The sequence below is a fragment of the Pteronotus mesoamericanus genome, unplaced genomic scaffold (genome assembly GCF_021234165.1).
Source record: "Pteronotus mesoamericanus isolate MK-2021 breed Mesoamerican mustached bat unplaced genomic scaffold, CSHL_Meso_final scaffold_636, whole genome shotgun sequence".
In the NCBI taxonomy this organism is placed as follows: Eukaryota; Metazoa; Chordata; class Mammalia; order Chiroptera; family Mormoopidae; genus Pteronotus; species Pteronotus mesoamericanus.
Window position 1 is genome coordinate 4,257,229 of NW_026555324.1, and position 15,170 is coordinate 4,272,398.

General features: G+C 57.7%; 1 protein-coding gene across 1 annotated transcript; it reads right to left on the reverse strand.

The window, feature by feature from the left end:
• Window positions 1-34: 34 nt before the first annotated feature.
• ADGRE5 (adhesion G protein-coupled receptor E5) lies at window positions 35-14,494 on the reverse strand. Its single transcript, XM_054562091.1, has 19 exons — window positions 14,391-14,494; window positions 11,142-11,192; window positions 10,820-10,954; window positions 10,158-10,313; window positions 7,151-7,297; window positions 6,430-6,576; window positions 5,675-5,718; window positions 5,509-5,586; window positions 4,415-4,592; window positions 4,217-4,324; window positions 3,832-4,055; window positions 3,089-3,268; window positions 2,099-2,290; window positions 1,583-1,812; window positions 1,399-1,465; window positions 1,176-1,267; window positions 925-1,099; window positions 730-828; window positions 35-643 (listed from the first exon to the last, which is right to left on the reverse strand). The coding sequence occupies exons 1-19, from the start codon at window positions 14,428-14,430 to the stop codon at window positions 614-616; spliced, it is 2,373 nt and encodes a 790-aa protein (XP_054418066.1). The 5' UTR covers window positions 14,431-14,494; the 3' UTR covers window positions 35-613.
• Between the last annotated feature and the right edge of the window lie 676 nt (window positions 14,495-15,170).

A 15,170-nucleotide genomic window follows, 5' to 3' on the forward strand; every position in this document is an offset into this window, starting at 1 on the left:
GCCAGGGAGCCCCCAGCCAGACAGCAAAGCTACCTTCTGTATCAGTGTGAAATTTAATTTTAAGTGTCAACATTGAAAAGTTTATACAGATAATAAAAAAAAACATGACACAATATCCACCACCTTCAAAACAGTGAGAACACTCTGCCAAAGAGGCAGACTGGCCTCTGTACCGTGAACCACAGGTGGCAGGGCCAGGAGGGGCCCTGCCCTTCTCCCACCCTTGACCTCAGTCTTAGCTTAACAGGAAAGTTGAACCCCAACACCCTTGCCTCTTGGTTTGTTGCAAAAACAGGTGACTGGGAGGCCAGGGGAGCACAGGATCCTTGTCTGTCCGGGCATTGTGTACCAGGGCAAGGCGCTGTTGCCCTGGGCCAGCTCCTGCCTACCAGGGTCCCAGCTGGGGTGCAGCAGAGGCAGCCAGAAGCAGGCCCATCAGGTCCAATTCCACCCTGGCTGTGTGTTCCCAGGTTTGGTGCCAGAGAACAACTGTCAGCTCCCTCTCTCCAATGAAGGCAGAGGGAGCAGGGTGTTGAGACAGGAGGGGGACAGTCCAGTATGTGCAAAAGCTGCTGAGGAGGCCACAGAAGCTGCTGGCCAGGTCAAATCGTGGTCACATGCCAGACTCTGATGTCCTGAGGACCTGGAGAGAGAAGAGCCCAGTGAGGACGGAGTCTGCCCCAAGGCTGCCTTCTGGTCCAGCACCTTTGCACCAGGGTCAGCCCTTACCTTAGTCTGGTTGTGGCTGGAGCTCAACGTGGATGTGGCGAAGTCCTTATACTTATTCCCAGTGACCATGTAGGCCCACTTCTGGTACTCCTCCCTCACCTGCAGGGCCCAAGATGCCAGGTCAGGGGAGAGAGCCCGGGGAAGTAGGGGGAGGGGGAGCGTACCAGCCCCCCACACAGCTTGACCAAAGCCCACCTTCTTGTTGAGCAGGCAGTGCAACAGGAAGAGGAAGAAGCCCTGAAAGCAGTTGAGGATGGTGAAGACGTAGGCCAGCACATTACTGTGGCTACTCGGGCTGAAGAGGAACAGGCCAGAGGCCCACGTGCAGCCCAGCACGAGGAGCTGTGCGATGGCTGTGATGGTCAGCACCCTGGGGGAGAGAGCGGCTGCTTGAAGCAGGGGGCCAGCCCCAGCGTCCCCCCACCCCTGTCAGCCCCTGCCCTCACCTGGCCTTCTTTAATTTGTTCATGTCTGGGTTGATCTCAGAGAACTTCTGAGCGAGCTTCCAGACAGTTGTCACGAAGATGACACCATTGCACTGAGCGGGGAGCAGAGAGTTTGGATTAGGGGTTCCTTGGAACTTGCAGGGAAAGAGCTGGTCTATCGGGCTCAGTGAGGGGCCAGGCAGCTCAGGCTTTGAGGGTGGAGTGTGGGGTGAGGGCTAGTTACCAAAATGATGAAGGCCACAGGTCCATTGAAGCTCCAGGGGAAGCCGTGGGAGGTGTCCAGCCAGCAGCTGGGCAGTAAGGGAGAGGTCTGGTCAGGAGCCAGAGGGATGTCCAAGGGAGTGGGGCACTGTGTGTGGTATGCCCCAACCCCCATCCATCCCATGGCCCCGCTACTCTGCACTCACAAGCGTTTGCGGCCATAGCCCTTGGGATAGGCTGCTGCTGAGATGGCCACGATGAACCCAGGAACGCCGTAGCCAATCAGGTAGAGCCAGGGCTTGCTCAGGCCCTGGCCCTGGAACACACGCACCACGAGGAAGTAAAGCTCCAGGCCCTCGAGGCTCATCCAGCAGAAGGCGGCCAAGAAGCAGTAGTGCAGCAGCCCGGCCACCAGGCGGCAGGGCGGCCCCGGGTCCTGCGGGGTAGGGGTCGAGGGTGACGTCAAGCCAGTGCGGGGCCAGAACACACGCAGCCTGCGGCAGCGGGTCTCCTGCCCGAGCCCTCGAGCCCTCGTGGCGGCTTGGGCCACGACCCAGAGGCAGTTAGGCGACGTTGTTCCCGCTGGCTCCTGGGCGGGGCCACTTGTCCCTCGGGCCAGTCTCCCCAACTGAGCCCTGGGAATAGGCGAGCTACCTCTACCCTGGACCTTGCTGGCCTAGTGCCCAGGCGAGAGTGGGGCACTGCACGGGGTGGGACCTCACCTGGCCGCCTTGGTTCTCAATGCCTGCTAGGAATATGGCGGAGCCCACGAAGAGGCATATGCAGAGGTGCAGGTGCACTGTGGTGCGCGAGCCCTGGATGGGCCGCACAAGCAGGAAGGTCAGGATGCACAGCAGCAGGCAGATCAGTGACAGCACCAGTCCCACTTTGGTGATCAAAGCCAGCTTCCAGTCCTAGATGCAGGATGGGGTGGGTGGGGCTTGATCAGCACCCTGAGGCCTTCTGCCTCCCCTGTGGGTCCCACAGCCCAGACCCACCTGGGACCTGACTGGCCTGCAGGACTCAGATTAGGCTGATCACCTCCCCCCACCTCTCTGCCTTCAACAGAGCAAGCCTGCTATATCTTTGTCATCCTAAATATCCTGCTAGACATACACACCCACAGGTGCAGCAAGGTTCCCCCTATGCTCTCCCAAAAAGGTCCCCAGTGAAGTATTGACTGTCACATGTTTTTCCAGCACTGATGAGTCCCCTTCTGTGATCTCATCTCCTGCTTCTGCCCTTACTGGCCACACTTACCAGCTCACAAATCCCACATTTCAGTATTTCCTGGACCTTTGGCCTGGACCACCAACTTCCCCTACTCTGCCAGGCCCATTCCAGTTATCCACATGGCCGTATTTTTATGGATCACCTGAGGCCACATTCAGGAAGTTGTGTTTCAGCTTTTAGTGATATTTAACAGCTAGATCAGCTGGATTGGGGTGGGTAGTCAGAGGGGCACTAGCTGGGGCAGACCTCCAGTGTCAGGTCAGACTGTTTAGTTGCTGGGTCATAGAGAGGTAGGTGGCCTGTAGTTCCCAGGGAGGGGACCAGTTGGCGGCGGGGGTTGGGGGTGTTGCACAGGATAGGCTACTTGGGCTTATGCAACCAAACAGAACCAGTTGGGCCACAACATCAAGAACTAGCTGCTTGTCTCAGCTAAGCCAGCCTTTGGCCTGTGGGCCTTGAGGGTGGCCCTGGGCTCTCACCTCTACGTCATAGTGGGCCATGAGAATGGCAAAACTGCTCAGGTGGCTGCATCGGCAGGTGGTGCTGCCATTCCCGCTGCCCAGCTTCCGGCAGCCTGTGGTGGCCCAGTACCCGCCACTGTCCTTGTCACCCTTCCAGAAGGCGCAGATTAGCTCCTGCTGTGGCCCGGGCTTCTCCGCCTGTGGGCAGGTGGGGTGGTTAGGGTTAGAGGTTAGTGTCAGGGCTGGAGAAATGAGAAAGGGCTGCTTTTCACCGACAAGTATTTACTGAGCACCTGCCCTGTGTGCCAGCCAGGGGCACAGAAGGGAACAAAGCAGGCACAAGCCCTGCCCTTGTGGGGCTGATGTGCTCACTGGGGGCACAGACAGTAAATGATAAACCATAGAGATAAGTAAACTAGACAGTGTGTTAGAAGGTGCTAAGTGCTATTGGAAAAGAAGAAAAAGAAGCAGGACAGGAGAAAGGTGGGGCATCACTGATTACAAGTTGTCATTTTAAAAGGGGGGGAGGCCTAAAAGAGAAGGTGGCATTTGAACAAAGACTAGAAACAGGTAAAGGACTGAGTCACGTGAGGGAAAGCTGTCCCAGGCAGGCAGCACAGTAAGTGCAAAGGCCCTGGGGTGCATTTCAGGAAGCAGATGACTGGCCGCAGGTGGGAAATGGAGACGGTGGAGGGGCCACCATGACATTGGCTATGGGGTGGACAGTGGGGCCAGTTCCCCCTCCCCACCCACAGACTCACAAGGTGGGAGAAGGAGAAGTCGACAGGGGAGTCTCGTTTCCCCATGTCCTTCTTGCTCAGAAAGACCGTGTTGACAGCGGACAGGAGCCTGGGCTGGCCACCACTGACGGGACCTTCGTGCATCTTTTCCAGCTGGACTTTCTTCTCAGGGTCCAACTTCAAGGACGCATTGGCCAGCAATTTCTTCATGTTTCGGCTGGAGAATATGCCTGCCACGGTGGCGCCTGGGGGACAGACAGGCTGGCTGCCTTTACTGCCCTCCCTCCTCCCTCCTCAGATGCATAAATTAGGCGTTTCCAGTTGTTACACATCTGGAACCTCACCCCCTATTCACGCCCAGCTCTTCCCGCCCCCCCAGGAGGCCCCCTCAGGCTCCCGCTGTTACCAGACTCCCCGACTCCAACTGCCTCAGCCCAGTTCAGCCGCATCCGGGCGAGGCTCTGGCCCACGGTGACAGTTCCGTTCCCTTGCTCCCGGATCATCAGGGACAGCTCTGAGGGGAGAGGGGCAGTGATGGGGTCTCTGGATGCAGGGTAGAGCCCAGGGCTGGGGCGGGGCCTCACCTGTGAGGAAGAGGCCTCACCTGTGTCCGAAGGGGAACGGTAGGTGAAGGAGGCTTCAGGTATGGCCTTGGCCAGTGTCCTCAGAACTTCTTCGAGCTGTGACAGCAGGTGGGTGGCCACGCGGTGCCGGTCAGGGAGGGCCAGGGCCTCCAGGTCCCCAGGGTCTTCCAGTAGCTTGTCCAATGACTTGATGAGATTCTGGGGGTGATGGGTGACAGCTGCTGGGTCACTGAACCACAGGAACCTCCCAAGGACCCTGATCTCAGTCCCTCACCAGGGGACACACCAGAGAGCCACCCAGGTTGCCTAGGGGACAGGCATGGGGGAATCATCGAAACACTGCGGTAGCCAGAAGACAAGTAGGAGGATCGAGTGCAGGCCTGTGTGCACATATAACACGGCACTTAACAGTTATCAGTCATTGACATTGTGCGGGTTCTGTTCTAAGTCTGCACCGTCCAGAACAGTCGCCCGGCGCCACATGTGGTACCATGTTGAAGCGGTAACACTTTGGATCTATTGGGTTAGTGTAATGTTCACATTATTTCACTTTTTACTTTACCTTTTTTTTTTTTTTTAAATAAAGCTACTGGAAAATTTAAAATGACATAAGGAGATCATATATTTCTACTGGGCTGAGTTATTGTGTTAAAACTTACATCTAATGCTAACTGTGTGCCAGGTACTATTCTTTGAGCCTCTCTTAGTTCATTGAAACCTACACAACCACCGTATGGAGTAGGAGACTGCGACCCACACAGGGGAGTTACTTCCTGAGGTCACAGCAGAAAGTGTGTGTTTGCGGGGGGATTTGAATCTTTGTGGTTCAGCTCCGGAGGCAAAACTCTCACTTCCTCCATTCTGTAGCCATTACATCCCCCTTGACTGTGAGTGTGCGTGAGGGCCCTGCTCCAGCCACTGGGGGTCCCAGGAATCGGGGGGCGTGTACGTCTGTGTTAGTGTGATGGGGATGTACATGGTGTGTGTATACTGTGCACACAGCCACACGGGTTTGTCCGATCGGAGGCCCTTGCTTGGGCTGCCTCACTCACTTGGAGGCGTCACCCAGCCAGCCCCACACTGTCCTGAGGTCCCCCCACAGTCCGGCCCTTACCTTGATGGTGTCCTGGGGCGAGGCAGGCTTGAAGTCTCTGCTGAGATTCTGAACTTTTTCAAAGAAGCGGGAGAGACTCTGGGAGAGAGGAGATGTGGGGTCAGAGAGCCTCACAGCTGGTGCGGGAGCAGCAGCAGGGAAATCAGCCCCCGCTGGAGTCTCTCACCTGGCTCTTGATCCCAGGGGGAGGGGTCCAGGCAGGGAAGATCTCTGCAGGGGACAGAATTGAGGCACATTAGGTGTGAGAGTGTCTGTGTGCATTGGAGGCGGGGTCTAGCGCCAGGCGAGGTACCTTCACACTGCGTAGTCCTTGGTTTATTCAGAAATCCGGGTTTGGGCACCCAGCCTGCACGGCAGTGGCATGTGTATGAGCCCAGAGTGTTGACGCACAAGGTGGAGTTGTCACACAGATGCCTCCCGGAGCTGCACTCGTCCACATCTGGGGACATGAAGGAGGGAATCAGGCCCTGCCTGTCCCAGCCGGATCAGCCCCTCTCCTCTCCGTGCCCCGCCCCCTTCCCCGTGTTAGTGCCCCCGACCCCACCCCTTGGCTGGAGGTGATGACACCTGGTGACTGCACATCCCTGAGTGGTGGATGCAGGTGTTACAGGAAGTGTGCAGAGGCCTGACACGTAGCAGGTGAGCCCAACACAGCCATGCAGGTTTTGAGATAGTGAAATACCTTCGTCCCAGTTATTGATTAGCTGCTGCCTGAGGTCCCCAGGAGCCTCCCCTTGATACCCCTGCTGCTTCCTCAGGGCCACCCAAGTCTTTCCCATTTAGCCTCAAAGGGATTAGCGCCTGGAACGGCAGGGCAGCCCCAGCATTTATTCCGCTGGGTTCCTGTGGGTGCCGCTGAGCATGTGATCAAAAGTTTCAGTTGTGGTGTCTGGGAGTGTGTGTGGGATCTGAACTCTGAACCTTCGCAGACAGTGCTGTTTGGGCCACTGGGGGACCCAGGAGCTGGCGTCCAGCCAGGGCGGCAGCGGCACTTATAGCTGCCCGGGATGTTGATGCAGCTTGTGGAGTTGTGGCAGGAGTGTTGCCCCGAGGCACATTCATCCACATCTGAGGACAAAGCCAGAGTGTCAGGCCTTCTCGCTGCTGACTGCATGCATCCTTCCTTCCTCTTCACTCAAGCTCCCTTAGCAGTTCCCACCGAGGACACCTCACTACATCGCGCTTACCCGGCACCTAGCACATCAGGATACAAATTTTGATGACATTTTTCCCTGTAAAAGCACCGTAAGCTCAGTGTCCCTACAAGGTGGACCTGGCTGGACTGTGCCTGTGAGGTGTTATCCCAAAGCTGGGTCCCCTCACATGCTCTGCTGGGTGGACGGGGGTTAGGGGACCCAGGATGAGGGCTTTCTAGCCAGGGAGGCTGCGGCACTGGCAGCGCTCCCCGTGCGGTTGGGGCACCGCGGCCTCCACGAGCTGCACTCCGGCCCTTGTCAGAAAAGAACCAGGAGCTCGGCCCTGCCCGGCCTGAGCGCCCACTCCTCACTGCCAGCACTGAGGACACGCCGTGGCTGGAAGCACTGCCGCCTCTTCTCAGAGAAATCAAGTTGTGGCACCTTCCTCTAAGCTGGCTCAGCAAAATAAGAAGATGTGTCATATTTATGAGATCTGAACTGCAAACCTTCACAGATGGTGTTGACTGGGCCATTGGGGGACCCAGGAGCTGGCTTCCAGCCAGGACGGCAGCTGCACTTATAGCTGCCCTGGATGTTGAGGCAGTGCGTGGACTTGTGGCAGGAGTGTTGCCCCGAGGCACATTCATTCACATCTGAGGACAAAGCCAGAGCATCAGGCCCTCCTTCCACACACTGCACACTCTTCTCACTGCCCGGCACAAAGGACCCCACCGTTAGTACACAGGGCACCAGCTGGTGACCTTCAACTTCACCCTCAAAGCACCTTATGGTGGCCTCCAGCAAGATGGCATGGCAGGGACAGTAGTCTCTCGTTCATAGGCGGCAAAACCAGGAGGGAAGCTGAGTTTGTGGGCTGGACTTCCTGACCAAAGATGCCTGCCTACTCCCTCCTGGGTCCTGGTCCATGCTTCCTCTCTGGGAACATGAAGTGACATCTCCCTGGGCTTGTGTGTGACATGCGTGGAAGGGGAAGTGTCGGGAGTGCTCACAGGGGCTGCACAGAAAACCCCCGGTGCAGAAGGCCCTGCTGCCTCCCTGCTCTGTGGCAGGACCTTTCAGGAAGAGGGATCCTTGGGCAGGGCCCTTGGCAGGCCTGTGGCATTTCAGGAACATGTGGATCTTCTTCTGCCTCCTTGGGCTGCGGGACCTGCCTTGGCGCCTCCCCCAGCTCCAGTCCAGCCTCACAGTGTCTTCCTGGGGCCTCCACCTTTGCACACCTTCGGGTCCTCCAGGTCCATCTCCAGCCCCGGTGGGCACTTGCAGGTGTAGCTGCCCTGTGTGTTGACCCAGATGTGGCAGCGGTTACAGATTCCAGCGGCAACTGACATTCATCCATGTCTGCAACAGGAGGAGAGCGGGGTGGATGCCTGCAGCCATGGGCAGCCTTCAGCTTCTTAGCATGGAAGCATCTGGAAGCATCCCAGGTGTGTGGGTGCCTTTTCTAGTCCACGGGGAGGTGTCCTATTGGTAAAGGTGGTGGTCTAGATGCTTTGTTGCCCACATGTGGCCAGAAGTCTTCCCTGCCAGCTTTGCCTCCTTCAGACGTCCGGGCAGCTCCCAGCTAGGACAAGGACATCATTGCCACCTGTGTCCAGCCCAAGGACTTGGGCAAAGGCCAGGGCAGTTCTTCTTGGAACCAAGTGCAGGAGAAATGCCGCATTCCTTTAGCAGGGCTCATTTTGGCGGCCTTTGTCCCGACTCTCCCGGGGTGGGGGCTGTTGGCTGAGTTCTCCTTGGAATCCCCGTAGCTCTGGTGAGACAGTGATCTGCCATCCTGGCTAATTCTGAGACTCTAGCCCCTGGAGATGGACGAAGAATCACCCTTGAGCCTGACTCCTCAAGGAGCCCAGGAAATGAAAATGATGCCAGATAGGTCAGGGCCACCTGGACAGGTGTGCCAGGCCATAGTGGACAGCGGGGCTCACATCCAGCCGTATAGCCTTGGGGCGGGAAAGGCGCCTCTTCCGGCCCCGAGAAGGCAGCCCCTGGACTGGCAGGAAGTGGTGAGAACCACGTGATCCAGGCCAGTGGTGGGCAAGGGCTGGGTGCCTGGAGCAGGGAGCAGGTGCTGATAAGTGAAGAGTGGCAGGTGTTTCTCTCATGGGGCTCCTTGTTCTCCCACCAGGGACACACACCCGTGGGCCTTGCCAAGGAGCTTTCAGCCTCTGTCTTCTGCCCCCAGTGGTCTGGGCCCCCATGGCTCCTGGGCTGACCTCCTCAGGAGAGGGTCAAACCTGGGGCAATTTCCAATGACGCCCTCTCTTGTCATCTGATCCAGATGGGAGCCTCTTCATTCACCCAAGTCTCTGAGTTGGGGGCAGGATGGGGGAAGTCGGTGTCACTGCACCCACCCCCGACACGTCACCCGACTGGTCCCTGACATCCATGCTGCCCACAGTCCCGTGAACTGAAGTTATCAGGGAGGCTCAGGGCGGAGGCTTCCTTGGGGAAATAGATGGAGGCTGAGAGGCTGAGAATTGGGGTCAGGGTGCAAGGAGGCATCTTCTCCATGTGCGGTTTTTGGCCAGAGGCAGAGCCTTCTGGGGGAGGTGGGCCTGAATCTCCCTTCTCCCAGTTTTCTTGACGGGGTCCCTGGGTCCATCATGGCCCAGGGCATCTGAGGGACCTCCTGGCATCAGGTCTCATCCGGGCAGTTCCTGGCCACGGTGCAGCCGACAAATGTTGCTCTGGAACACAACGTGCCTTGAGCTCCTGAACTATCTTGGAATGTCACCACCCTCACTGTTTTATGCAAATAAGATGTCAGGTAACCTGGAAGGCTTCCGAACTTCCTGAAATGGCTTCTGCAGAGGGTCCTGAGCCTGGGGGTTCACAGAGGACTGGGAGACCAGGTGGGTGCCCAGGGTGGCCCGTTGATGCCTGGAGAAAGTGGGTCGAGCAGCCGAGGAAGTGGCCTGGGTCCTAGTCCAAGCGGAGACCTCATGGGCCATGACACCAGCAGACACGTCCTCAGGTGCGTCAAGGGATGGAATGCCAGGGTGGGCAGATGGCCCAGGTGAGCCCTCACAAAGCTCGGTCTTCAGGCGACAGGCCCTGATCCAAACCAGCAGGCTGCTCTCTCCCTTGAGGTCCCAGCCCGCTCTCATTCAGCCGGGTCTCTGTCCAGCGGCCCCAGCCCTTCCTCTCTGCCCTGGTCCGTTTCTCACACAGCAGCACATGTCCGCCATCCCCACCACCACCGCCTGTGCCACAGGGCTTGCTGAAGTCCAGGCACACCCAGTGTGATCCATGGCCACCACGTGCAGTTGTGCGGGGTGCTCACTGCACCAGGGTGTGCAGACAAGGAGGCAAATGGGGGCTTGGTTCTCATGCCACCCTGGCTCTCTGTGCTGGTGGGATGGGCACAGGCACACTTGTCCCGACTCATACCTGGGCGCTGCACCTACAGCCAGGGACCTATATGCTGCAGGAGTGGCTCTGGTGACCCCAACCTCACAGATGGGGAGATGGAGGATGTGGGGTCATTCTTACCTTCACACATGTTCTGACTCTTGTTACCGAATTGTGTTGTCCTAGAAACAAGCGTGTAACCCGAGGAGCACAAGCACTTGTAGCTCCCCTCCGTGTTCTGGCATTCTGCCAGTTTTCCACAGGACACTAATAGGGGCGGTCCGCATTCGTTGATGTCTGAAACAAAACAGGGCAAAGGGTCACCTCCCAAAGGCATGAGTGCTCTCAGGGCAGAGAGCCTTGTCTCCCAGGTAGCATGAGGCCTGATGCTTAATCAGTGTCTTTTGGGAAGGAATTAGACTCTCAGGCAACACTGCTGCAGCTGGGCTGTGGCTGGAGCAAGCCGTTCCTGAAGCCCACTCATGCAGCTCTGCTCTCTCAGCTCTCTGCCTGTCACCCTGGATTTAGATACAGGAAAAAGTGATGAAGTGGTGGGTGTGTGGAAGCTCTGCATCCCCCTCCCCAGCCCTGGAAGGGCAAACTGAGGCAGATTCCAGACTCCTGGAGACCTAGCTCCTTTCTCTCTAGGAAGCCATGTTTATTTATTCACTTCTCATGTTTCTCCTTTGTATCTTTTCCTTTCTCTTTTTTCTGTTCTTGATGAAAGTCTGAAGACAAAGGCTGCAGACCCCCAACCACTATTCATGTCTCCATGTGGCCCTCCACCCCGCAGGCCTCTGTACCATCGCAGCTCTCCGAGGGGCTGGTGACGATCTCCCCAGATGAAGAGATGAACCCCAGAAGACAGCGACAGGCAGTGGCGTTGACACACGTGGACTGCGGGGGGCACCACGGAGCACAGGCCGTGGAGGCAGAGGCTGTGGGGATGGAGACCACGGTCAGAAGATGAGGGCTGAGCCCAGGGCTGGGGAGGGGTGCAGGGAGGGGTAACCCTGAGCTTCCCCCCTGCAACGGGCCTTTCTCCCACCTGGGCTGAGAGGTACCGGGGGTTGTGGGGGAGGTTGGGACTCTGGCTGTGGACTGAGTTACCCCCAGGAGACTCACCCCTGGTGTTCCGGGGTCCATATTCCAACAGAGCCAGCAAAACACACAGCACTGGAACGGAGAGATGGTGGGTCAGGCAATCACAGAACGGGGAAGGGTTGACAGAGGACTGAGGCTGGCACACCTGAGGGCTGTGTCACCCCCCTCAGGCTTGGGCTCTGTCATTATGCAAGAAGAGACTGGGCAGGTGGCACCTCCTGGGCCTCCAGTGCCCATGGCCAAAGGGCCTGCGCCTACCACCGGAAGGTGGTTACAGGAACTGGAGGGTGGGGAGGGGCTCGAGCCTGGCAGGGTCTTGGCTTCTGCTGACCTGTGTGCAACAGTTCAGGAAACAGATGGGAGCCAGGTGGCCTTAGTTCTCTAATCCCAGAGCTTGGTCAGGTGCCTCAGTGCCTCAGCTTCCCCTTCTGTAGAGTGGGGATGAAGAGGGGACCCATCTCCCAGAGTAGTGGGACAGTTAAGCACACAAGTGCTGCCTTTGTATCGTGTTTACTGTCATCATTTCTTTACGTAAAAATGAAGGGCCAGACCAGGGGTTCACTCAGATCCCCCCAAATCTAAGGCGCTCCAGCCCCCATACCCTTCCTCAGGGGCACAGGTGCAAGCACACCACACCCACATCTGTCAGCCCCGACAACTAGCTTGGGACCCAGGAGTGACATTTCATCTCCTGGTTCCCTGCACACAGGCCGGTGCTGTGGGCTCATGTTGGGGGCAGTGCTGTACGGGCCCCCAGTCCTGCTGTTCCTGCTGCTCAGGGGACCCCCCTCCCACAGCGAGTCCTGGGAGTCCTCCTCAAGTCAGCAGGGGCTCTAGAGATGGGGACCTCCTTGCCATTGACCAGAGAGACAGACAAGGAGACAGAGATGGAGAGAAAATAAAGAGGAGACAGAGACAGGGACAGAGAAAGAGCTAGAGACATGGAGAGAGGAGAAAGAGGGAGAGCGGAGAGACAGAGCTGAAGAGAAAATTAAGAGATGAGAGAGACAGAGAGATAAACAGAGGGCAGCAGTTAAGAAGACAGTGATAGGGAGAGACAAACAGAGAACTAGGGAACTCCTAGAAGGGAGAGACGGAGATGCCCGAGATGCCCGAGGCTGGACAGCGAGGCACAGAGAGACAGAGAGATTGAGGGTGAGATAGAGAAACAGAAACAGAGAAGGGGGAGGGAGGGAGGAGGGCACCGGGAAGCAGGTGGCGGTGTGGGAGGACTTGAGGGAGCCATCCAGCCCCTGCTGACCTGGAAATGCCGGGGAGGCAGCCCAGGCCGGGTAATCCAGGAAGACCAGATGGGGGACTGGGGGCAGCGGGGTAGGGATCAGGGAGAAGGGCAGGCATGCGTCATTTCCTGGGCCAAACGAAAGGATAACTCATGGCTCAGTCGCCCTTGGAGGAGCTCCCCGGGGAATTTTGGGGTAGGTCATGGTGAGCACCGCTCGAGGAGCTATGGGGGGTGCAGACCGGAGGGTCCCCTGAACACTCAGCCCCAATTCCAAACCTGATTACCCCTCAGACCAGCAGAGGGCAAAGACCCCTCTCCCCAAGGCTCTCCTAGCTGGGGGTAAACTGAGGCTGGAATTCTCTCTTCCTCCTCTCTGGCCACAGGGTCCAGTTAGTTATCTCCTTGGCCGGGACCCAGTTCCTCTTTGTAGGACAGACCACAAAAAAACCTTCCCTGGCAGGGTGGGGCCTGGGCTGATTCGTCCCCAGTTCCTAAAGCCCCATTAGCAACTTTCACGCTCACAACTGCTCTAGGAGAGAGGGGTCCTTGTTTCTGTCCACTCTACAGGTGGACAAACTGAGGCTCAGAGCCCAGAAAAGGCTTATGGAGACTCTGGTGAACAGGGGGCTGGGGAAGGTGGAAGTGAGGAGTCAAGTTCCCCAGACCCTGCAGGGAGGGGCTTCTTTGCGCCCCATCAGGCAGAGCTGGGCTTCCCTCCCCCACCACAGAGGCTGCTGGGCCAGACCTTCTCCATCTGGGGCCTTGGAAGTCACCCAAACAGGAGCCTGGAGGGAGCTGCCGGTCGTCTGCTCCCAGACCCATCTGGTTTGCATTTCCCTAGCTGAGCCCTGCGCAGTCAGATTCCTGCGTAGGGACCCTGCGGCAGGGGCGGGGCCAACATTCTCGCCTTACTCCTCCTGCCCGAGGACCCCCGCCCATCCCCCAGACCCGCCCGTGAAATCATCCTCATCCTCATCATCATTATCGTCGTTGTCATCATCATCGCCATCATCATAACAATGAAAATAATAACAATAAATACTGTTTACTTAATTCTTCCTGCGAACCAGGACTCACTCACCCCTTAACACCACCCTGCAAAGTGGAGGCCGGACTTGACCTGCCCCATTTTACACATGGGGCAAGTGAGGATGGGGCTCCGTGACTCAGCCCCCTGACACACTGCCCCCAAAATCATCTAATTGTATGCCTGCCACAGGCGAATTACATGTTCTGCAATTCGCACCTCGAAAAAGCTATGAAAAAAGGCTCGTTCCCGTTACCCTGAGTAAGCACAGGGAACCCCATCCCTGTGGCCCACGGAAGCTGTGGCTCCCCAAGTGTCACTTCTTAACTCTCTCTGTTGCCTGGTTGCCCAGGCAACGAGCTGCCCCGATAACCGTTAGAGCCACCCAGGGTGGGGCGGGAAGGGAGGCACGAGGGAAGTCACAGCAAAACTCAAGTTCAAGCCCGCAGTGGTAATCCCTTCGACCCACAGCTGAGTCTCAACCGGGTCTGAGGGAGCCTGACTGGGGGGTCTCTGGGCTTCCCCTGCCACTGAGACAGTGGGGGATGTGCTGGGGACACCCCACAGTAGAAGGGTGCCCATCTTTAGCTCCCTAGCACCACTCTAAGCTATCTGTTAAGAGTAACTTGGGGGGGGGGGGGACCACAGCACTCCCTTTTTGCCCCTCTCCTTCCCCGCTGCTTCAGTTTCCCCTCCGAAGGAGCTGCCCGTCCATTGTGGATCCAGAAGGAAGCTTGGAGAATCCTCAGGGTGTGGGGGAGCAAGCTCTTAGAACACCCAGGGGGGTTCCTGCCTGGGCGCAGGGGTGCCTGGGCACTGCCAGCGGCTCTCCCAAGGCACCCGCCTAACCATGTGTCTTTCTCCATGTCAAGCCCCAGAGCTGCCAGCTGTGCCTCCTATTTCACCACAAGGCGGTGGTGGGGGCGGGGAGGGAGGAGGAGGGGAGAGATGGGAAACAGAGGTACCAAAGGGGTCCTGCCAGGAACCCCCAAATTCTCACCGTGTAGGACGAGAAAGATGCTGAGGTGGGGACCTCCCATGGTCTGAGCTGCTGGCAGGGGAAGCAGAAGTTGGGGCACGGCTGCTCTTGTCCCCAGGCTGGGCAGCTGTGCACATCGTGTGGCCGCCGGGCCTTTATAAAGTGGGTGTGTAGCGGGAAAGGGCGGGGAGCCACTGCCCCAGGTCCCTCCCCGGAACTGGTCGGGCAGCTGGGAGCCAACAGGAAAGTGCAGTGAAAACACAGACCCAGGGGCGCTGTGTGAGCACACACACTGAGCCGCAACTTGCTCTCAGGTCCTTTGCAGCACTTCCACCGTTTGAACTTCTGACAAACACTCTGACCCCGCTCTGTGCTCATGGGCACTTATCCCAGAGGAAAGTGAGGGTGGGGAGGGCACAGGTGGAGGAGTGTGGCACACGAGGCTGTTTCTGTTGGGGAGGGGCCACATCAGAGATAGCGCGGGACTCCTCCTCGGAGACCCCCACGCTCTTTGCCTAGGCAGGCCCCAGTCTCCAAAGCCAGCCCCTGAGCTAACAGGACCCACCCCTGATTTTCAGGAGAGGAAACTGAGGCAGAGTCCAGAGTCCAAATAGGAGCTGGAGGAGAGTGAAGATACTCTTCCTGGATGCCAGGGAGGCACCAAAAAGAGGAATTTCAGACCACCGAGGGGCCACCATGTGGGAGACGGCCTTTCTGGGCCAGTGTTTCCCTCGGTGGGAAACTTACATTTCAGGGGATCACAGGTACCACATTAATCAACAGAGTCACATGACAGGGAGT